Source organism: Phyllostomus hastatus, unplaced genomic scaffold, assembly GCF_019186645.2.
Source record: "Phyllostomus hastatus isolate PE091 unplaced genomic scaffold, TTU_PhHast_1.1 phas_scaffold_93, whole genome shotgun sequence".
Classification (NCBI taxonomy): Eukaryota; Metazoa; Chordata; class Mammalia; order Chiroptera; family Phyllostomidae; genus Phyllostomus; species Phyllostomus hastatus.
The window spans coordinates 45,471,654-45,496,121 of NW_025334042.1; the positions used below are offsets into that span (position 1 = coordinate 45,471,654).

The 24,468-nt window shown below is 41.5% G+C and overlaps 2 protein-coding genes across 2 annotated transcripts in view; one reads left to right on the forward strand and one right to left on the reverse strand.

The window, feature by feature from the left end:
• Positions 1 to 573: 573 nt before the first annotated feature.
• Positions 574 to 5,411, reverse strand: CDKN1B (cyclin dependent kinase inhibitor 1B). Its single transcript, XM_045829869.1, has 3 exons — positions 4,459 to 5,411; positions 3,809 to 3,938; positions 574 to 1,859 (listed from the first exon to the last, which is right to left on the reverse strand). Exons 1-2 carry the CDS (start codon positions 4,931 to 4,933, stop codon positions 3,817 to 3,819), a joined length of 597 nt encoding a protein of 198 aa, XP_045685825.1. The 5' UTR covers positions 4,934 to 5,411; the 3' UTR covers positions 574 to 1,859; positions 3,809 to 3,816.
• A 2,991-nt stretch (positions 5,412 to 8,402) lies between these two features.
• The window catches only part of GPR19 (G protein-coupled receptor 19), a 31,682-nt gene continuing 15,616 nt past the window's right edge, over positions 8,403 to 24,468 (forward strand). Inside the window, exon 1 of the mRNA XM_045829767.1 lies at positions 8,403 to 8,435. The gene's annotated coding sequence lies outside the window, so the exon portion shown is untranslated. The remainder of the gene's footprint in view (positions 8,436 to 24,468) is intronic.

Consider the following 24,468-nt stretch of genomic DNA (forward strand, 5'->3'; position numbering starts at 1 on the left):
TATTACCAGGAAATTCGGAAATTTAGGAATTTGTGTGTGATGACTTTAATTTTAATACCTGTTTTATCTAAATTAGTGTGGAATACATATCAATTTCTAAAAAAACTATCTGAATATTTTGCACAAGAGGTATATAGATTAGATGGTCTGAACAACTGCTCTAATTCTTCACACTCTGCATGTGTAAACAGAGAATTTAGAAAGTCACCAATGTTACTTTCATTTTCAATCCTGCAAATGTGTAATCAGTGTACACTTTATGTAAGAATTTTTGGTTCTGACACATTCATATCCTAGAAGACATAAATATTTAACTAATGGAGATCTGACAATCTTATTTATATGAAAATGTGGCTTTTCCACTTTATACTTCTAAAGCTTCATCCACCCACACAGAACTAAGTGGAAAACAGTGACTATTACATTCAGACCCACAGAAACATCTGAGCTGTGGGCCTGAATCATCTAGATTATTTACCCCTTCACACTCGATTTGTGTAAATGTGACTAAAATGCCAGGTTGAATACCTTAAGCTTAGTAAAAGCACATTACATACAGTTCAACTCAATGAATAGCTATGGAAGTTTTCTTTATTGATTGTTTGATATGTAACAATAATTGGCATCTTTTTCACACATTACCAAAAATTATACTTGGCTCAGTATGCAACATTTTAAGCACAGCCATATTATTTAAAGAAGGGGGAAAATCTATTCTACCCAATACAGCATTTACAAATGCACAAAACATGCCACTTTGGCTTGTATATTGTCTAGATTAAAAAAAAATCTCTTTTTAACATAAATAAGTTAGTATAATTTTCAGTGTCTTTACAGAGTTATGTACACAGGTACACTTCAAATGGTTTTGTTTAATACACAGGTAATGTAAAAATACTGTTTAAAGATGTAGTATCCATTTCACTTATACCATACTGTCTTTTCTACACACATTTTCCTCTTAAAACACTGCTTTCCTTTGGGCAAATTAACGAATAATTTTTAAATTTAAAATTATTTCATCACTCTTTATGTGAAGTTACATACAGATCTTTATTTTGACTGTGTCTATACAGCCCAAAGCAAAAAGAAAATCGGAAATTTTCTCAAGAAATCTAATAAAAATTAGATGGTCAATTCTGAGCACTCATAACTCCCCCCGATCTTTTTGCCCAGAATTATCTGGAGTGATTACCTAACTGCTGAATAATTAACTGGTAAATTCCAATTTTAAGGGGGCCTAGAGGGGAGCACTGAGGACAGTTTGTTGTTGTTAAAAAAAGAAAAGCTATTTGCTGCTAAATAACGGAATTATCAGAGCTCCCAAATGAGAAATAGCTTCCTGTAAAATAAATAGGGATTATTTGTAGCCAGTGTTAAAATCTGAATGATTTTTAAAATAAAGTATCAGTTTTCACTGAAAGGGACATTACATCTTTAAAGAAAACAATTCAAACCCTTTCCCTAAACTGCTTTCTTTATACAAGTCAAATATTTTTCTCCTTGCTCTAAATGGAGGCAAGCTCTTCACATCCCCATGCCGATTCCCTAGCCCCACCCTCCCTTCCCGTCCCCAAAGTTTATGTGCTACATAAAAAGTAAAAACTATATACACAGGTAGTACAATGAAGCAAATAAGGAAAAACCTAATTGCACAATGCTACATCCAATGCTTTTAGAGGCAGATCATTTAAGAACGCCTAAAATTTTAGTGTTATTATGTTGTTCCTTTTCAGTGCTTATAACAAGACGTCCAGCGATATGGAGTCAGCGATATGTATTTAAAATTTTTAATTCATATTTTCCTTGCTTCATGAAGCAGTGGGGTATCTGACACACAAGGAAACATACTCTCAATTCTGCAAGAGAAACAGAGGAAAGAATTAGGAGAAATGTACTAGAATAACATTACCGACAAAGTGCAGTAATTATTTTGTCACTGTCTTAGTTGGGAAATACCTGAGTGATGGAAAAGACAGTAAGTACTAAAGGCTGATGACAACAGTCATCTCTACCCAATGTTTCCTTCACTGGATTTTTACTCTTCTCTGTGTTGTAAACTTTTATCTCCAGCACTGGGTCTCAACAGTGGGCAACTTTGTACCCCAGGGGACATTTGGCAATATTTAGAGACATTTTTGGTTAGCATACTAGGGGAAGAGGGTGCTACTGGCATCCGTGGGTGAGGCCAAGGATGCTGCCAAACATACAATGCTCAAGACAACCTCTCACAACAAAGAATTATTTGGCCCAAAATGTCAGTAGTGTAGAGGTTGAGAAATCCTGGTCTAGAGAATCAGGGTCAAAGATGGAGAGAAAGAACAGAGAGGAAAATTAAGAAACTGTATCACTTAAGAATAGCAAAACTTTCTAAATTTGAAAAACAATGTAAAATATAACTTCTAGCTCTCCAAAAAAAATTCTAACACTTTTTTTAAAATATTCTAGTTTCTTAGTCATATGCAGAATATACACATGAATGCTTCTGCACAGGGCTTTACTACTATTTCTAGTATTCACTGAACTGGCAATATTTACTAACAAATGCCTCTCTATGTCAGAATAAGACTGGGTCATCTGATGAGTTAGGCCACATGTCACAAACCAAAAAGAGCTGCAGGTGGTTGTGTCAGAACAATTTTTCACCCAATTTTCCCAGTTCATATACAGCTGTAATACAGAGGTGCTAGAGTGCTATTTTGTATAAGGTCTCAAGAATATCAGATGTATGTGAAGATGTCATAGACATGACATTATGATTTAAAAATACAACACACTTGAATCCCACCTTAGTCCTTGTATTCCTTATTTTTAATTTTTATAAATAAGGATTTTTAAGGTTAGTATCACTATCTATTAAGATTTCTTTATACTGTAGGCTATGAGCCTGTAGAGGGCCGGAGGAGAGAGGTCACAGCCCTGTTCAGGGTAGAACTCACTCTGGCCAGTCCTGATGTCTACTATCCATTTCCCCTACAAATATCCAAATCATTCTGTTGTAGCACGATTAGCATACACATGCTGACCTGTTTCTGGATTGCTGACTCTGGCGGAATTCATTTAACTTCTGCTTTGCAACTTCAATGTTACTAGAACTTCTGAGGAACCTTAGGGTTTTGTTTGGTTGGTTGGTTTTTTGAGCTTTCTATTTTGTTGTGTTTTTTTTTTAATATGCAGCTTCCTTCTCTGTCCCCCAAACTTATCAGAAAACAAGGAAAATGAGAGTACGTGAAAATGATAAAAAAGAACACAACATACCTCTCTTTTTGCATTTCTAACCATTTGATTAACAAAATACAAGCCAAGTGCACCTAAAGTTTCCCACAAAATTTAAATGTAATCACTTATTTGCCATTTTTCCATGTATGGCCTAGAATATGCTGACTCAACTTGAACCTCTGGGAAACAAATTCTTATGAAGTGGGTCTGAGGCATACCCCGAGGTGGTTGTTCAGATGAGGAAAGAACCTATTGTTCTCAACATGTTTTGGTGGGACTCATAGGGAACTGACCTACCTACGCACAGGGCCCTGGTTACAAGTACTTGCCTGGGACACTTGCTCTAGTCATTTTGTGGTTCAAGGGAAAATGACCTCAGGACATGGAAACTCTGAAGAAATACAGTACCCTTACAGTGATTCCCAGCCTCCTCCTATTCCTTCTTTTTTGACTTCACAAAATATAAACAAAAACCCACAAGCTCTAATCTGCCAGCAACCACTAAGATCGGGTATCTTGGAGTCTGAAAGCTCACGAGTTCCTGCGCCCAATTTGGGTGCCAGTTATTTGCTCCTGGTAATCAACCCACCAAGCAGTTTACGTTTGACGTCTTCTGAGGCCGGGTTTCTTGGGCGTCTGCTCCACTGAACCCGCATTCTGGGAACCGTCTGAAACATTTTCTTCTGTTCTGTTGGTTCTTTTGTTTTGAGAAGAGGCATCTAAGGACAAGAGGGAATTTTTTAAAAGAACACACACAAACAATCTTTATTAGAAAAAACAATGGCTGGCAGAAGTTGGCTCAATAGTCAGGGGATGAAAAACCCACCACTTCCACCCACATTGGACCCGTCATTCCAAGTGGCCTTTAAAGTCACAAAATGAGGCTGTTTTCACAGAACAGACACTGTCTGCTACGCCCCAAAGCGCTCTCTCCAAAGCGTAGAGGGAGGCCGCTGATAAACATCCCAACGTTGTCACACACCTACCCCCGGATAGACAGAAGGATCTGCGATGTTTTCGGTTAGAAAAGTTATCAGACAATACAATCTCAGGCTTCTGACTTACAAATCATACACAGACAAGCGCTCAGGTAGCACTCACAACCTAGATTATGGAAGTTCGCTCCCAAGAAGCTGTATCAGGATACGCTGGAAAGAAAGCTGATGGGTTAAGCCCTGCAACCAGGCAAGGCGGTGCCCCAGACACACAGACATGTTATGGTTTTCAGAGGGTCATTACCGTCTGTTGCAGGTCGCTTCCTTATCCCAGTGCACGGCTCCGCTAAGCCCGTCTGGCTGTCCGATGCATCAGTTTTTTGGTCTACCAAGTGTGTGTCCTCTGAATTTGCCTGAGATCCAATTAGAGGCCCTGCGTGGCGGTTCCCGCGGACATCCTGGCTCTCCTGCGCGGGCACCTTGCAGGCGCCTTTGGGTGGACGCGGGGGTCTATAGTAGAATTCGGGCAAGCTGCCCTTTTCCACCTCTTGCCATTCGTATTTGCCCTCTAGGGGCCGGTGATTCTGAAAATCAAAATTCCACTTGCGCTGGCTTGCCTCTTCCATGTCTCGGCAGTGCTTCTCCAAGTCCCGGGTTAACTCTTCGTGATTCACGGGGCCGAAAAGGTTTCGGCAGGCGGAGGGCTTGGGGTACTCCGCCTGCCTGGCATCCATCGGCTCCAAGCTCGGGCTCGCGTTGGACACTCGTACGTTTGACATCTTCCTCCCAGGTCTTTACGACCGCCTCCCGCGCGCTCTCGGAAAACAAAACCGAACAAAACAAAACGCCCCGACCCAGCCCGAGCTCCACTTATAAAGCCTGCGACTGCCCTAGGAGCCAAGAGAAACAAACCCCAACAAGTAACTGGCGCGTCAGGAGCGCGCTAGGTCTGGGGAGGGGGTGAGGGCCAAATAGCCCAAAGTCTCCGTTGATCAAGTGTACCAGCGAGCGGGAGGGCGGGGAGGGGAGGGGAGGGGAGAAGCAAGAGGCGGGGGGTGGCAAAGGCAGTCCAAGTCCAGGCTGGTGCAAGCCCGCGCGTCCCGCTAACCCAGCGGCTCTCCAAACCTTTCCGGCGTCAGAGTCGCGGAGGGGCGAAAAAGTGGGGAGAGGGCAAGGGAAGAAAAACACCCCGAAAAGACGAGCCCCCTTTCCTTAGTTGCCCAATATGGCGGTGGAAGGGAGGCCGACGAAGAAGAAAATGATTGACACTCCAAGTCTATTTAAACAGAGGTGGAGACCCATTGGTCGCAGCGCCGGGAGCCGCCCCGCCGAGGCTGGCTAGCGCGGCCTTAAGGTGGCCCGGGCGCGTTCCCGCCGTCTCCCCGCCTCCCCGCGCGCGCCGACTCCGTGAGCGCCGCCGGGAGATTGGCTGGTCGCGTGATTGCTGTAGGTGCACTGCTGCCAACAAACCTGCTCCGGCTGGCCTCGGAGAAATTAAAAATAAGACAAACAAACTAGCCAAACGGCTGGAAAGATGGGGAGGGGCCGGGGCGGCGGGGCCTTGGGTTCTGCTCCCGGTGCTGCGCTGACGGGTGCGTGGCCGTTCCGAAGCCCCGCTCTCCCGCTCCTCTTGGGAAAACGAAGGGCTGGACCAGACGATCGCGAAGGTTGCTGGCAGCTCGTTGTGCGCCTCGGTGGCGGTCTTGTTTGCCCCGCACTGCGGCCAGCTGAGGGGCGGAGGCAGATGTCGGGGGCTCTCAACCCCTAGCCCAACTTAGAGCACTGCGGGGGAGACGGGGAAATACAAGCTTGTGCGCCTGGGAGCCCCCCTGCCTGAGTGCTTTAGCTGGGGTGTGCAGTGGTTAGCTCACCCTTAACCTAGAAGTCTGTTATTCTAGGGGAGACGGTGGGTTTAGGGAATATGCCAAGGCGAACGTCTTTCTACAAATTAGCCTGGAGTAGGGGCAGCATTTATAATAATGTGAGCCCAAGCTCTCCTTCAATAAAAGGAAGATCTCAGGATGAAAAACTCGACTGGTATCCCAAGTCCTTAATACACTTCGTAGCTGCCTCAGACACATTTAGTTTTCAAAGGCGAGGTTACACCCCTGGCCCAGGTTCTTGCTGCCCAAGCACGGTTAGAGCAATTGACAGGAGCTGCTTGTGGGAACTCGTCTCCTCTTTGTATTTCTCAGTGCTTTCCCGGCTTGTAGCAGTTTCCTCCACCGGAGTCCCACTGCTAACTACGACAGCTCCTTCCCTCCACCTTCCTCTCCAGATTCGCTTCTCCCAACCACAACATTCAGGTGCGAGTGAATGCTTTTAGAGGGCAGTGGTCGACGGGTGAAAATAATCTCAAAGTCCAGATTATGAAGGGATTTATAAAACCACCACAACCATGTCTTCATGACTGATTATTCAGGCATTTCTCTGATCCCCTTGGCAACCTGAAATTTACCTGTGAATATCGTCCTGAGCACAGTGGTAGGAGTTAAAACAGTTTTGGTAAGGCTGTTACATTTCAGGTCTCAATGGGTCTTCAACTGCCTCACCCCACCCCACTCCCAGTACATAGAATAATCTTGGTCTGGGCCAAGTTATTACATTTTCCTGGAAACTAATCTTCAATTCAATAGTCCACAGCAGCAATGCATCTTGCTACAGATGTTTGATTTTTAACTTCTCTTTGCCACATAGATTGTCAACTCTGTGTGCCCGCTTCACCTCACACACACGCATTGCCAGAGTTAGGAGAGACCTTGGGAACCCTGCGGTTCATCTTTGTCTTTTCACCACTGAGGAAATTGGGACTCAGAGGGTTCGTGTCCAGGGACACAGATCCCGTATGTAGCAGAGCCAGGATTAGGCACAGGTCTCCTCTTTCAGGCTGGTTCATTTTGGTTTTTTCCTACCTAATGGTCCCAACTGCTTCGGGTTTGGGTCAGGATTCACCTGTGCTGTAATCTGCAGGTCCTTCTCTCTTACAAGTGATTCAAAATGGCTCCTTCTCATGTCCCAGGCTGCCTGCAGATACTTCGGTGATGTGGCCTGGGTCCACTGATTCTTAAATGCAACTGTCGTTGGTCTTTGGGATCACTACCCATTAGTTCAACTAAAACGCATGTTCCAGAAGGACAAGGGTGATAGCCAGGGAGCAGTGAGGGAGGCAGTGCCCAGTCCTTGTTTCAAAGTCAGGGCTTCCTACCTCATGGAAAATACTTCACCTTGGATCAAAGTAGGTGGTCTCATCTTTATTTTTCTACATTTAATGCCTGCCTTTAATTTATTAGATTGGAGGAGAGGTGGGGAGGGACAGGACGGTTGGGGTAGGCCTAAATATCATAATTTATACCCCATCCCTGAAGTTAGATCATTGTGTTGAAATCTTAAAATAATTGCTCGACTACACAGGAATCTTATGTTATACATAAGCATATAGTCCCATGCATTAATATACAAACCCTTATGTAAATGAAATGCTCTAGAGTATTACACCTTGCCACAGAGTTTCATTTTATTTGTGGACTCCATATACTATCTAAAAATAGAAAAGTAATACTTCCATCCACTTTACACGCTGAGTCTTTCTTCGGTTAATATGTACGAGCACCATTTTGTTGTTTGGTTAATCTTGAAAAGAAAACGAGTCCCAGTCACGCCACCTTAAGGCGTCTGGCTGCCAGCAGAAAAGCTGTGTGTGCTAACATCGACCTTGCTATGATCTAAAGTGTTTTATTTACACTCAAGGCACCGGAGAGCTCTACGCACGTAAAGAGAAGGCAGACGTCCGCTGTAGTAGCGGCGAAGCGTGAAAAAAAATGCCTTGGGTCCTGGAGTAAAGAAGGAAGGAAGGTGGTGATCAGAGCGCCATCCTCCTGCGGAAAGTAGGAGCAACTGCAAGAGAGCAAGGTGGGGAGAAACATTTCAGATAAACAGTGTAAAGGCGGAGCCTGCGTAGAAGACCGAAAGTTCCCCCTCTGCACTAGTCTACAATGGGTTCTGCTTCTCCCAGACCCAAAATCTAGTAGTGGGTGATGTTTTTGTCATTTTTACTCCTGGTACGTCCCTAGTAAGAGCTGAAACGTGTTACAAAAGCCACCCAAAATCTGTGTCCTTCACAAGCTGAGGAGAGAAGCAAAGACCAAAATAACTTAAAAGAAAAACACCTGTGTGGTGGACCGTGTCCAAAAGCGGTAGGGCCAGCGGTCTCCCAGCTGCAGCCCTCTCAGCGGGAAGCTGTGGCGGTCCGGAAGCCTCGCTCAGTTGCCCCTCCCACCACAGGTACACAACTTTAATCCTTTCTCAAGGATGCTTGTAATGCGGGAGCTTTCACTCAATTTCACTATTCTCCTAAGCCGACAAAGTTTTTCAGAATTTGGAAATTTCTGGCATCTGTTGCTGACACTTTAAATTCAACAAATATTTATCATTGAACAAATATTTATTGAACACCTCTATTTAATTATTCTTACTCTCTTTCAACATTTATTGGTTGACTTCGATATAGCAGGCATTCTCCTACGCTCTGGGTCTACAGAAGTAAACAAATAGATTTAAACAAGGATGAAGCTTACATTCTAGTAGGGGAGACAGAAACACACTAAATGAGGAAAGTACATACTATGTAAGGAGGTGATGTGTGCTATGGAGAAACAATAAGCAGGGGAGAGGGAAAGAAAATGTTGCAAGGGTCCCAATGTGTATAAAGTGATTGGGGAAGGCCTCATTGAGAAAGTGGCTTTGGAGAGAAGCCCTGAGAAATTGGGAAAGCAAGCCATGCAGATATCTGGGGAAAGAGTGCCCCAATAAAGCGAACAGCAGATGCGAAAGCTTTGAGGTGGGATCTTGTCTGTGTCTGAGGAACAGCAAGGAGCAACAGAAGAGTGATCATATAAAACCATGTAGGCCTGTGTTGGGTTTCTGTCATTGACTGAGTGATATGGAAGCCATGGAGCATTGGATCGTAAGCCGTGGAATAATATGATCTCACCATGTGTGAAGTATTCCCCAAGGCTTTATTCTCAGCAGCTTGAGTGAAAGGATGACTAAGTCTCAATCCCAGTCTTTAGAGTGTATGCAGTCTAGATGGGCAGATTGTTATGCACACAAAAACTGCAGAGGTAGAGCACAATTCATGGAACATGGTACAAAGATGGGGTACAAAGGAGGGGGAAGAGGAAGACTTTATGAAGGAGGTCAGCTTTTTGAAGTCAGATTTTGAAGAATGAGAAAAATGTCAAGAAGATTATAAGGATGTATTGGTAGGGGTGGTCACTGTGGGATGGGCTCAGACAGAGGCAGACCAAAGCTGGCATGCTCAAAAAAATCCTGTTTTATTCATAAGCAATGGGGATTCGTGTTGCTTTGGTGGTGAGAATAACATGATCGCTGTCCAAATTTGTCTCCTGAACAAAGAGCAAGCTTGGGCCCTGAGGGACAGTCTCTTGGGACATAGCTAAATGAAAAACTAGTAGACAGCCCCATTATGGTGTTAATCCAAAGAGAGCTGAAAGTTGGGCAGAGTACTGGTGTGAGGCAAGAAGGTAGAAGCGCCAGCCAAGAGACCATGAGATGGTTTGGAACAAAGAGTAGGAGGCAGGCTAGAGTGTCCCCTGAACTACAAAGACATAGCTGCAGATGCTTTATATGTGGTGCTTGTAGTCTTGGCAGTGAGTGGAGAGATAATTGTGAAGGTGCTCAAGCTGCCTTGGACAGATCTTTGTGTTCAGAAGTGGCATGTGACACCATATTTGATTCCCATAGGACCACAGTTGTGAGACAAATGCTATTATCCTCTCAGGCATAGGAAGCCCTGGGAGAGAGAAGGCCAAGTGTTCCAAAGCCACAAAAGAGAGTAGAAATGACACTGGGATAAGCATGCCTGCTCTTTTGAAGCTGAGTCCACAGTGGTGATCCTAGAAGATGCAATGACTTGGTGGGCTTGCAAATGATTTGGAGGCTTCATTGGCAAAATTCACCTACTATTCATAAAGGGAATGTTCAGGGGAAAGTGAGATTCAAAATCATGGAAAGAAAAATATCATCTTTGAAAGAAACTGGATTCAAGAACAGTTTAAAATGGACCTATCTACTGGAGTCAGATCTTAAAGAAAAAAAATGCATTTGGCATTTTCATTTGGAGAGAAGTCTTCATTTTCTAGTAAAATGTAGTAAGCAAATGCAGGTTTACCAGTACTGCTGGTTTCACAGGAAATACATAATAGGAAATAAATAGCAAAACCTGGATTCATGACCATACACATGATTTAATTTCACAATTAAAACTTAAATGGAAAGCTCCTGTGACTAAAATTTAGAATGTGGAATAATAAACATATTTACCACCAAATTCACCATTTCTAACTACATTCTATTCTCTACATTGAAAAGACATGAAGGAGAAAAACTCCATTGGTTCTGATCTCAGTCTTCAGTTTACACAAACCTACCCCTAAAAAAATACTGGAAACTGACCATTTTCTGCTTCTAACTACTCTCTGAATAATAGTTCACATGAATATTTGTTAATTCTTTCATTCATTAAATTTTTAATGAGCCCTTACCAGATGCCAAACTCTCTGGGGACACAGCAGAAAACAAAGATAGCCAAAGTCTCTGCTTTCATGGAATAGAGCTTACATTCAAGTGTGGAAAGCACACAATACACAAATAAATAAGCATAGTATGTCATGTTGTTACAAGTGCCAAAAAGGAAAACTAGCTGAGTGTACACAGCGTAATGAAGACAGATGCTATATGAACAGAAAAGGACTCTTGATAAAGGACATTTGAGTAGAGACCTGAATGAAATGAGGGCATGGACCATGTAATTTTCTGTGTTCCAGAAATAGAATACCATTTTTTGGACCATAAGATACACCTAGGTTTTAGAGGAGGAAAATAGGGGGAAAAGTTTTGAAGCAAAACATGTGGTAAAATATTTAATAACATAAATAGCATAATATTTCACCAATGCTATTAGAACTCAACAGCAACATTAACAACCATTATTCCCTCAAATTTGGAGGGCAGGGAGTGCATCTTATAGTCCGAAAAAATACGGTGAGTAGGGACTGAGAGGTAGGAGATGAAATCAGAGAAGTAAGGCCCCAATCATGTGCATGTTATAAGCCATGGTGAAGACTTTGAATTTTATTCTGATCAAGGTAAGCCATCTTTGAGCAGAGTTTTTATCTGACTTTTGCTAACTTTGATCACTTTGAGTGCTGAATGGAAAGCACTTCAAAGAGGCAAGAAAGCAGTAGGGAGACCAGTTAGCAGACCATTGAAGTAATCCAAAAAGAGGTCCTGCTGGCTCAAACCTGGATGGTAGCAGTTTAGGTAGAAAGAAAAGGATACAGCCAACAGGGTTGATGGAAGGATTGGAAATGGGGTGTATGTATGAGAGAGAACAGCCTATAATGACTCTAAGGCTTGTTGGCCTAAGCAACTGAAGAAAGGTATGGCTATTTATTAAAATGGGATTGACAGAGGGATGAACAAATTTTGCTTTGAATGTGTTAAGTTTGAGATATCCATGGAAATCGAGAGGGAGATGTTGAGGGAACAGTTGTACATATGAGTCTGGAATTCAGGGGAGAGAAGTTTGTGTTGGAGATACAAATTTGGAAATTTTCAGCATTTGGAGGATACTAAAGCCATGGGACTGGGTAAGATCACCCAGGGAGTGAGGCAGAGAAGTGAAGAGACCTGAGCAGTAAGCCTTAGGGCACTACCACTTGTAGAACTAAAGAAGGTGGGAAATATCTAGGGTAAGGAGACTGGAAAGGAGTCACTAATGGAGTGGGGGAGAGCTGAGAGAGGTGACTCAGAAACCAAGTACAATAAAAGTGTTTCAGTGAGAAGAGAGATCAGATGGTTCAAATGTTGCTGATAGGGTTAAGTGAGGTGAATACTGAGACGTAATCATTGGATTTGGCCATGGAGGTCATTGGCGACCTTGATAAAAGTAGTTTTGGTAGAGTGGCAGATATGAAAGCCTGGTTGGAATGGACTAAAAAAGAGAGTCATGTACATGTATACTGTGTACCCATGTGAATAAAATGTGCACACATAATTACTAGTCTAAACAGAGAGTATCTAGGTTCTACTATCAGGAAGCTGGTCTGGAAGCAGGCCAGGGGGGAGGTCTGGGCATTAGCTAGCTGATGGGGAAGTGAGCACATTGAAAAGGTATCTATTTTCTCTACTTGTTTCATTGTGTGTTTTCATAGTACTTCCTTAAGTATCTTTTCTTAACATTGTATTATATTTCATTCCTAATTTTATTAAACATAAATTTATACAACTTAATAATTGCATAATACACAATAAATTTAAACTATTTGTTTTAAAAATAAATTTCTAAAAATTGTCATGTTAAGAAATTACTTCAAACCCCTTTGAAAGAAATCAGTTGGAAAATGTGCTGAGAATTAGCACAGAATTAGCTTTGCTTGTGAGTCTCAAATTTCAACTGGCTCATGTTCTGCTTTGAAAAAATCACTGTAGAACAGCATCTCTATTCCCGCCATAATAGACTGTGTAAACCTTTATTATAAATCCTTGCATATTAAGAGGACAACAAGTTACATTTCCACTTATTTTTGACAAAAAGCCTTTCCAGATTATGTCATAAAGGTATTGTTCTCCAAACCTCAATAATCTGCTTGGGGTCTTCCAATATCAGTGGGCCAATTATATCTTGTATCAACTGCAATTTACAATTTTTTCCTTTTTCCTTAATTTGGGGTTACAATTCTGATCTAGAATGTCCCAGAATAGTTTTCCTTCTCTTCCTTTACTAAAGAAACAGAGACATCCAGAATATGTAGGCCCTCTGCAGCCACATGAGAACGGAAGATGGAATTCTCCCCACAGAGCACTGGTGAAGCAGGAATGTAATTGTCCTGCTGCGCTGTTTAAACAGCACAGGAGGGCAGCACAAGGCCAGAACTGTCAGCCCTAATCCTGCAATATTTCAAACTGCAGCCATATTTATAATCTACTTTTCTAAATGCATACACAGTTTTAATCCCCACCAAATCTAATTGAATCCCAAATTTGCATAGATTCTACCTAGTAAACATTTCAGATCATTTTCATACATCACTCAGATAATAATCATTCTAATATTTATCACAGCAGAGTGTTTTAACAACTGTCTGTACAGTCAAGGAAAGTGAGGAAGTATAAACAGAGATAAAGGTTGACTTGTCTGTGGTCACTCACAGTAGTTGCAAAGATAACAACCTAAATCAGATCATATTCTAATAAATGTAGCTCTTTCAGAAAAATACTCTCCCACCAATGCATACACTGCCTCTATGACATATTTGCCTTGACTTCAGATATAAATCTACAGTCTTTTAACATTTTTTGTATTTTCCAATGATGCCAATTTTAATCCTGTACACAAAACTAATACAAAATAGGTAGTGACCAATAGATATTGGCAAATACATACATTCCAGTGAAGATCAAAGAGATAGCTGCTACTGTATTCTATGGAGTTGGCCAGAAAATTCATTTTTTTCTGTTAGATGGCTCTAGTAGTGCTTAGTTGTCTTTCACTTCATTTGAAACAACTTTGTTAGATTGTATTGTGACAGCTGTCATCACCGTGCATTTAAAAAAAATCAAAATTGGTGAATTTTTGTGTAGCCCTTTTGGTATTGAAGATGAAAGAAAATATGCAACCTTTTCAGCATATGATGCTTTATTATTTCAAGAAAGGTAAAAACACAATGGAAACACACAAAAAAAGGTTTGTACAATGTATAGAGAAGGTGCTGTGACTGATCGAATATGTCAAAAGTGGTTCGTGAAGTTTCATGCTGGAGATTTCTCACTGGACTGTGCTCCATGGTCAGGTAGACCAGTTGAAGTTGAGAGTGATCAAATCAAGACATTAACTGAGAACAGTGAACATTATACCACGTGGGAGATAGCTGACATACTAAAAATATCCAATTCAATAAAGTTATTGGTAAAATGGAAAATGTATCTTTTATTTTTATGGGGAAAATACTCAAATGGACTTTTTGGCCAATGCATATTAGGCGTTCTAGATATGACAGTCATGACGCCCATTAAGTCTACAGCCCCTTTCAAGAGAAAGTGCCCCACCCCCTTACCACACCACATGGCATAAGCTCTTCACCAAGAGCTGTGTGATTTCTGATGGGCCTGGTACAGAAAGCTCTGACCAAAAGAAAGAAGATGATTATTAGACAAACCAATCTTACATTCTCAAGAATTAGAACTGGGCAGTACAGTAAGAACCAGAGGGTCATAGTAAAAGAGAATAGACAGTGCAGAGAAAAGACACACAGGGACCAGCAGAGTCACTGCGTGCTGGAATGATAGGCAATGGACTTCCAGGCAAAGATGTCTAGAACTCTCGATATGCCAAATGAACTTTTGATTCCTATTTACATGTGACCCTTCCAAGACCCCATAGTTTGGCTTTCCATGGACTAAAGACTTGGCAGTATGGCTAAGATTCCTGTCACACATGTGAACACACATATACACACATTTCACACCTAAATTTTACTATCATATTGAACATAAAAATAAAATTCAGAGGCTTTTTTTTTTTTTAGATGAAGGCTCTGTGAATGATGCTGCAAGCATCCAGGGCCTTCGAAATCTGGCCCTAACTCACACATCTATACATTTTCTCCACTTAATGTCATGCTCCCTAGACATCTCACCTTCTAATATAAATCAAAGTCTTCACATTCATCATTTAAACCCTGACAAATAAGACTCCAATGAAATTGCCAAATTGTTAACATCTATGTTTTTAATCTAACTCTAAGGCAGGGGTGTCAAACTCATTTTCACTGGGGGCCACATCAGCCTTGCGGCTGCCTTCAAAGGGCTGAAATAATTTGAGGACTGTATAGATGTAACTACTCCTTAACTGTTAAAGAGTCGAAATTACATTCAGCCCTTTGAAGGCAACCGCAAGGCTGATGTGGCCCCCGGTGAAAATGAGTTTGGCACTCATGCTCTAAAGTAAACATCCAGGTTGTTATTTAAGGTTCTTTCTGAACACATTTAAATGCATCATTAGAAAATTTTCCATAAAGATACTTTAAAAAAACCACCTTGTTTGCCTTGTTTGTTTTCAAATGCATTGTCATATCTATAACAAAGTTTCAACCTATCTTCTCATTTTGAAACTGTCTTTGAAGGGAACTTAAAACCATTTTTTTAAAATTTGCTTGTTGGTTTGTGCTTTTCCTGGCCATTGCTTCGAGTCATCTCTCTTTTTAGCTTCAAAATTTACATGGTTGCCTTTTTTTTTTAACCTGGCTCCAAGAACCAGTCATAATCAGGCAGGTATTGCTCGAGGTTGGCTTCAGGTTTAGGCTTATTTGCATCTTTACCATGTGAGTCGGTGTTTTACCTAAGGCCCTAAATACGGCCTCCCCTTTTGGGTTTACTGTTGCAGCTTATCACCTCTTGGTCATGGTTAGAGTGGTACCATCCACTTCGTCAAGTTCGTTACATCTTGTAGGACAGGTCTGACATGGCAACAATTACTGGGTGTTCAGCGTTTTCACAACCGTTCCTATTATCACTGGCTTCAGAATTACACGGAAACTGTCCTGTTTCTAACCTCCCATCGGGGTCCTGAATGAAAACACGATTGTCATTACGAGTTACACGTCAAGACCGCAACCGCTGGGGCTCTGAGCGCCCGACAAGTCTCCGGAGTTAGTAAACAAACTCCCGCGCAGGCGCACTGGCAGATGGAGGTTAACTTGGCTCGTAGCTCACGGGATTTTTCTGTAGTGAAAAGTGCAAAAACGAAACTTTGCGCCCTAAGGTGACAACCTAGTTAGGTTTTTCTTTTTTTCTTTCTTTCCTCCTTTCTTTTTTAATTTAGTTCTGGCTTTTGTCCCCGAAGAACTTATGAGGCCCGGGGGGGCTCGCAGAGAAGCCCTTCGAAGAATTCCTCCACCCCAAGGACTCCCGCTAGCGGGTTGGCCAGTTACACCAGCCTCTTTTGTTCTCGCTGCCACTCTAGAGGTTTATTTGACTGCGGCACTAATTCATCCGGACTCTATTTAAAGACAAAACAAAACTAACAAACAAAACAAGTCTCACAAATAACATTTCCATCCTCCCGGTTCCCCAAACATCGCGATACCGGCCTGCGCGAAAAGCGGAGCGCCCCGCCCCCGCCCCCGCCCCCGCCCGCACCCCAGCCGCTCCCCACCCCCGGGCCTGAGTACGTTTGCGCCTGCGCTGGACTAGTCATTTTAGCGCGAAAAATTTCAAAACTTTATGTTAGGTTTCAGCCAACCAAATTTGTCCCTCGAGGAAGGTCGGTCACATTGGTCCGATGGATGTAAGTACACAACACTACATCCTCCGAGATTTTGCAGTCACGACTCCACATGCCTGTGTGGTCGTCCGTTCTTCCCCTTTTTATATATTCGGCTATGAACTATATGAGAACAGGAAGTTACAGTCAATCAAGCAGCGAAGGAGTGGGCGTGGCCGAGCTAATCAAAGGTTTAAAATAGGGGTAATAAATTTTATGAGTGGAAAGATAACTGGAAGCTACAAAGGAATAAGTGTGAGGGGTCAAGAATTTTCTAATTTTTATTTGATTTTATTATTTTACTGGAGGCCAAGAGAGGATGTGTGAACTAAGATAATGCAGTGGGAAGGAGATGGGAAATTTTGAGAGATAAACTAAGGCAGTAACTACACAGCACAACCAAGAAGTGAGACTGAGAAGATAAAACTGTTGGTCATAGAGGAAGTTTCCTTAGAACAGTGCAAACCTGTGCATCTTTGTGAACAGAAAGGCAGAAATGCCACACATTTAATCTATGATGTGTAAGGTGAAAACTGGGAAATCCGTAAGTGTGGAGCAAAGGAGCATTCTCGAATCTGTAGTCCTGGGCAAACTCGGAGGTAGAGATTAGGAAGAACAGTTACAGAGTCAGAAATTTGGGAACTGTTTTGAGAGAACTGACTAATCTGACCTCTTTCTCTCTCAGGACACATGGGACACCTGCACAAGCATTGGGTTTTGTTCTGCAACATCTTACAGGTACCACTCAACACCTGACATTTCCCTCCCAATGAGGCCCTTGGTCTGTACCACCTTCCACAAACCCCATATCTCAGCCAGAATGAAATGTGGATTTTATGGAATGACATGGTTGAAATTTAGCTACCAAGTTACTTAGATGTACCACTGGCACATTTCAAAAGTACGTATTTCTAGCCTCTAGCCTCCCAGGTCACTAGCTAGAAGAGTCCATCTTGATATTGGCAGCAGTCTTAGGCAGCTTAGCCAGTATATTTTGATTCTTTGTGTACTGTCTGTAGTACAAGGCAGAGGATGCTGATGGAGTACATAATTTTACTAGATAGCAAAATAATGGCTTTTAAGTAAGCAATACAAGCACAGGATTTAAGCTAGCAGATTCAGAATGGAAGTATTATACTTCATTAAAGACCCAGACATGATAGTCCCCCATCAAGAAGTTCTCTATGAAGCACTTCACTTCATTTTGACAGCCTAAAATATAGCCTAGCATCTGGGCTATATGTGTGGAGTTCATGAGAAAATGTTGCAGGAAAAATCCATGGATACAATAGGATAGATCTTTAGGAGTGAAGCCTGGGTTTCTTGTTTTAGGGAGTGGGATCATCCAGCTGTAAGAGGCATGACATCTCAATATGGTGTCACAGAAAGTGTGTGGAGTTGGGAATTAGACCTGGGGTTTGACTCTTAGATCTGCCAATCACTCTGTGTGGCCTCTTTGAAGTCTTAGTTTCTGTCTTTGTATAATAAGGATAACAGTGCCTACCTCACAGGATAAAATGAGGTACTATTAAAAAGGCAACATGAGTTGGTAGCATATAAGTTGGTATGTAGTATAGGATCAACAAATGAGATGGCATTTATGCATGCCATCTACCCGTCAGATTGGATGTTCTATGTAGCATAGGTCCATCTCTGTTTAGAGAGGCTTAAGACAGGTTCTCTACCTTGACTGTATATTAGAATCACCTGGAGAACTTTTAAAAAGTCTAATGCCTAGGCTTCATCCTAGACCAATTAAAAAATAATTTCTGGGAGTGGAGCCCAAGGATCAGTATTTTTTAAAGCTCTTCATTTTGCTACTAAGGTTGAGAACCACTGTTTTAGGAGTTCCCTTTAAGAAAAAGGAGGAAAGAATTAAATCTGTGGTATGAGACCATCTGACCTGGATAGCTGTATATTTGAAAAATTTCTGGATGAACAAAGGCTACGGCTTGAGATGGGCAGATAAGTGGCACATAGTGAGCTATATTTAGAAGATAGACCACTATAGGAGAACTTCCAGTCAAGATGGTGGAATAGGCAGACATGGCTCACCTCTTCACAAAAACCACATAAAAATTGCAACTAAAATATAGAACAACCATCACTCAAAACCATCAGAAATTGAGTTGAATGGAGTCTGACAACTGTAAAATTAAAGAAACCACATCCATCCAGACTGGTAGGAGGGGCAGGAGCTGGTCCCACACCCACTGTGTACTAGATAAAGATTCAGGGAAATATCTTAGGAGTAAAGAGTCCCAGTCGCACACTAGGCTGCCCAGCCCAGGATTCCAGTGCTGGGAAGTTAAGCCTCCATAACTTCTGTCTTCAAAACCCAGTGGGGATTGAGTCGGTATAAGAAACTTCTGGAGCCCCAAGCAGTTCCTCTTAAAGAACCTACACCTGGACTCACCTATTCAGACTCACTCCCTCTGAGCTTTGGCACTAGGGTAGCAGCCTGAAAAGCACCAGTGGCATACAGTAGCAAACTAAAGTGTCTGGCATAAAGGTGAAAAGGTCTCTGTCCCTTTTCTGAGTCCTCCACCCACAGAGCCACTGAGCTGGCAAGCTGGTACCCTATCCGAGACTCCATCAACCTAGCTAATACTATTTGACCCATCTTGGAGATACCCAGAGACTCTATCCCACCCAACTTGCGGGCCCACCCAAGCTGCTTTTCCATATGAATGGCTGGTCTTGGCTCTTGCTTACACAACTCCTTAAATCCTCTCAAACAAGCAACAGCTGGCCTCAGTGAGGTCCAGGCCCAGCACTAGCAGCAGCCAGCCTAGATTCACAGCTTGACTTCACCTGGAAATCTAACCAAGCCCAGCACAAGTAGCAGCCATCTCAAATTGCTTTACAGCTCAGGCAGAGTGGCCCTGGGAAAGACACAGGTTGGGGCTGATCTTGGTCTGCACAACCCAGGAAACCCCTGGGCAAGTATACCCAGTGGGTACAGCTACAGACCAGCTACAGCTACAGACCATGTCAGCACCACCACCTGTTTCTGCAGAGCTGATCCTCCATAGATGGTGGAGGTTGGGTGTAAGTAGTCACAGCCAATTCTTGCAGCTGACTGACCTGAGTAAATCCCTCCCATTGGCCTACCAATAGCAACCAAAGCCAACTACATGAGGAGAGCATACTCAACCCACACAAAGGGCACACCTCGAGTACCCAGCTTGGGTAATAGGGGAGGCTGTGCCACTGAGCCCTACAGGACTCCTACAACATTAGGCCACTCTATGACTACATGGAGTCAAAGCAGCTCTACTTAATACATTGAAACAAACACAGGGAGGCTGCCAAAATGAGGAGACCAAGAAACATGGCCCAAATAAAAGAACAGATCAAAACTCCAGAAAAAGAGCTAAACAAGGTGGGAATAAGCAATCTATCAGATGCAGAGTTCAAAACATTGGTTATAAGGATGCTCAAGGAGCTTAGCAAGGACTTCAACAGAATGAAAGAGATCCAGTCAGTCAGAAATGAAGGATACACTAATTGAGATAAAGAACAATTTACAGGGAAACAATAGTAGAATGGATGAAGCTGAGAATCAAATCAATGATTTGGAACATAAGGAAGCAAAAAACAACCAATTAGAACAACAAGAAGATAAATGAATCCAAAAGAATAAGGATAGTATAAGTAGCCTCTGGGACAACTTCAAGAGGTCAAACATTTGCATTGAAGGGGTGCCAGAAGGAGAAGAGAAAGAGTAAGATATTGGAAGTCTAGTTGAAAAAATAATGAAAGAAAACTTCCTTAATTTGGTAGAGAACATAGACATGCGAGTCCAGGAAGCACAGAGAGTCCCAAACAAGATGGATGCAAAGAGGCCCACTCCAAGTCCCATCTTAATTAAAATGCTAAAGGTTAAAGATGAAGAGAGAATCTTAAAAGCATCAAGGGAAAAGAAGTTAGTTACTTACAGGGGAGTTCCCCTAAGACTGTCAGTTGATTTCTCAAAAGAAACTTTTCAGGCTAGAAGGGATTGGCAAGAAATATTCAAAGTCATGAAAGCAGGGACATACAGCCAAGATTGCTTTACCCAGCAAAGCTATCATTTAGAATCAAAGGGCAGATAAAGAGATTCCCAGACAAGAAAAAAACTAAAAGATTCATAATCTCCAGACCATTATTATATAAAATGTTAAGGGGCTTATTTAAGTAAAGAAGAAGATGAAAACTGTTAACAACAAAATGTCAAAGAATATAAATCTATCAACAATTGAATCTAAGAAACAGATTAAGCAAGCAAGAAGAACAGAGAAAGAATCATGGATACGGAGAGCCTCATGATGGTTGTCAAATGGGAGGGGGGCATGAGGGTGTGGGTGAGGAAGTGAGGGGATTAAGAAGTACCAATAGGTAGTTACAGAATAGTCATGGGGGTATAAAGTACAGTACAGGAAATGGAATAGCCAAAGAATTTATACCCAAGACCTATGGACATGAACAATGGTTGGTCAGAAGTATAGCCTGAGGGAGTGGGGAGTGCTGGGTGGAGCTCGGGCAAAAGGGGAAAACTGGGATCTCTATAAAAGCATAGTCTATAAAATGTAAGTTTAAAAAAAGAAGGTAGACCAATATAATATGTGGTGAGTATCCAGATTTGGGAAAGGTCAGTGACAAACTCATTAACATAGGTTCTGGGAATATATAGGATGTTCTGTAGAAATGAGGGCTTTGAAACTCTCAAGCTGATGCTTTGATCTAGCACAGGCAACACTGATGATGATGTCTTTATTGCTTTACCACATGGTGAATCTTGGTCTCTCAGCAGGCCTAAAGGGGTGGGATGAACCTTTACAATATGCTGTGCTCCATTGGTTGGGGAGAAGCATCAAGGCATCATTGAAGTGTATGCATGTGGATGTTCTTCTCCAGTGGGATGGTGCATGTGGGAAAGCATGTATAGGAGGCCATTGATGATGAAGCCTCTTCCCAGCCAATCAGGGTTGAGGTAGGTGCTGTAACTACCCAGAGGTGTTTTGGTACTAGCAGATGAGAAAGGTGTGGTTCAAGTCTGTTCTTGTAGACTTCTAGTGAAAAATCCTTTGGAATAGGAGGGATGGTATAGAATTTGAGCTTCTAAGGACAAGGTTCTTTCTGGTAGGTTAACTCTGGTTTCCGGGAATATAGGTAATTCAGAAATTTAAACCACTTCAGTCATTGCATGTCAAGACCCAAAAGAGGCAGCAATGGCCAGGAAATCTGCCACATAGGGTAACCTGTCTCTAATTAGGTTTCTTTTCTTGAGAAACACATTAATTTGTTTAGCAAGTGAATTGGTGAAATGGCTAAACATTGTCTCCTGGGTGAGGAGGCAAGGGATTTAGAGACTATGGGGAAGTCAATAATTAGAAGTTGTGAAATAGGTGAATAGCAGATTATGTAGAAATGTGGAGTGGAGTGGGGTGGAAGGATAAGAGACTGGGGTGAGGAGGGGAAACTCTGAGAATTAGGAACAGAAAAACCCCAAGTGGTGTCACTTTAGTCAAGCTGTTATAAAAGCATGTTAAAATAGGAGAGCTGCCTGAGATCCTATAACAAGAGCTATCAGAGACAGACCACCCTTACTTAACACACTACAGGAATATACCCAGAAAAAGTAGGTTTCTTATTTTTTCTAGAGTTTCACCTGTGTACTAGTTATCTTTTACTGCATAACAAAATATCCCAAAACTTAGTGACTTAAAACAATAATAAAAGTTATCTCCTAATTTCTGTGGGTCAAGAATTTGGGAGCAGCTTAGCTGGGCAGTTCTGGGACTGTAGTCAGTCACTAGACTAGGGCTGGAGGATCTGCTGTCAAGGTTACACTGCTTCATATAAGGCATACAATTTCAGGTTATCCCACTATTAGCAATGTTAAATTTGTCAATTGGTTAACACCCCACCCCAGGCTCACCATTGAAAAAGGACACATTTCCCCTTGCAGTTTGTAAATAATCTATAAACAACCTGTTCCTGACAACTTGTGATCTGATTGTTTGAATAGTCTTTGCCTGAATCAGTTATTTGACTGGGGTTAGCAAAAATGGCATTTTAATTATTTTATTTCAAATTTATTACCTGACATACTTCTGTAAAGGAGAACTTTCTTCTAACGAAATGATTTTAATGAATCTTTCAGTGAACAATTGGGCAATGGTTTGCTTCTAGTTTTGTTTAAACCAATTGCAAAGATCCTGACATTTTAAAGGATTTGTTACCTATTACTGGAGCTATTCACCAATATCTTAATAGCATCCCAATATTTTCAGTTGTTTCTTTGCTTGTTTCTTGGATTCTTAAATCCAGGCAATGCACTATTGAAGGATTTGAGGTAAAGGTGGATGAGAGGTTCAGTATTTTATGGCAGAACAGAAGAAAAAGTACTAGGTGGGAATCAAGAAGCAGCAGAACACCTGGACTGTACCAGTTCTGGGAAAGATCAGCTTTGGAAAGCATGCTTGTAGAAAGTGAGGATCGAGAAATTAGTTCCCATTAAACTAGTCTGCATGCACTCTGAACAGCCTTTGGTTGATGACAAGGGAAGGCAGAAATAAGGCAATTTCAAGAATGGCTTTCAAAACATTAGCCTGGGTTTGAAGCCTTATTGTCTTCATGTACACTCTTATTTTGAATTTCAGAAGCTGGATACTCCTTCTTTCCATTCCTTTTGTAAGTTTTAAGTGGAGCCATACTTCCTATCCCTAAGGCAAATTCATTCAGTAGGCAGAGGAATAAAAACCACTCAAATCATTATCAAAATACTTCTCTAGCTACCCAAGTATTGTAGGGTTTCATGGGTTTGGATGGAAGACAGTTGTCTCTTTATCTTCTTCCAAATGGCTAGGGATAAGTTTTGTGATTAGAAACAATATTTTAAACAGAATTAGTATTTATATAACATGCTTTATAGCAGTTATTAATAATATTCTGATTCCTTGTAAAATTATTTTATCATTAATCCATGATGTACACATGCAATCATTCTAAAAGGAATGAATAATTCAGACTTCTTTTTTGTTTCAAATAATTTAAAGCAATCTTTCTATTTCTTCTGTCAAAGGGCCATAGAAATTAATCATATCACATTAAATTGACAAGTTATTTTAGCCCAGTCCATGATTCATGATGCCAAATAGTATAGTATGGTGTGCCTATTCTGAAGTCAAGATTAGTTTCAAATCCTAGCTCTCACATGAACTAGCTGTGCAGTTTGGGGCATATTACTTATCCTCTCTATGCCTTAGTTTACTTATCTGTAAAACAGGTATGTCAATAATAGCACCTGTCTTGCTATTTGATAGGAGGATTGACAGCATGTGCTAAATAACCTGGCACTTGATAAATACGAGCTGTTTTATCTTTGTTGTTGTTATTGACTAAGAGGAAAGATGGTATCTAAATTACCAGCCTTCTGGTTTTCTGACAGTTTCTTCAAACACATATCAGCCTTCCTGATAAGTGAATTTTCTGAAAGTGGCAAGTATTAGAATGAACAGAGCTGAATTTCTCTGTGAGTTAGAAAAACTAGAAATGTTTTCTAGTTAGGTTAAAGACTAGAATTAACCTGACTCTTCTCCTAAAATGAAAGGAGCAAGTATGTCTGAAGCTGTGGATGTTGAGCCAGGAAGGAACTTCAGTTTCTTGAGAGCATATTCCAACTCCTCTGTGCTATCTCCTCTCTTATAGTTTGCATTTCTGCACATTGCAAATCGAGAATTTCTTTCCCCAAACATAAATATTCAAAATTGCCATAGTTAGGGTTCCGAGTTAAAAATAATCATTTATATACCAACCTTATGGGACAAATAGATACCTGGTTTAAATTTCTGATTTGGGGTAGTCCAAATGTTATCCAAGGAATTAACTTTATTAATCAGATTTATTTTTATTGAAAATAATTTAGCAACTCACATGAAAGAATATTTTTCTGTTCTCCTGTAAAATTGTAAAGCATTTAAAAAT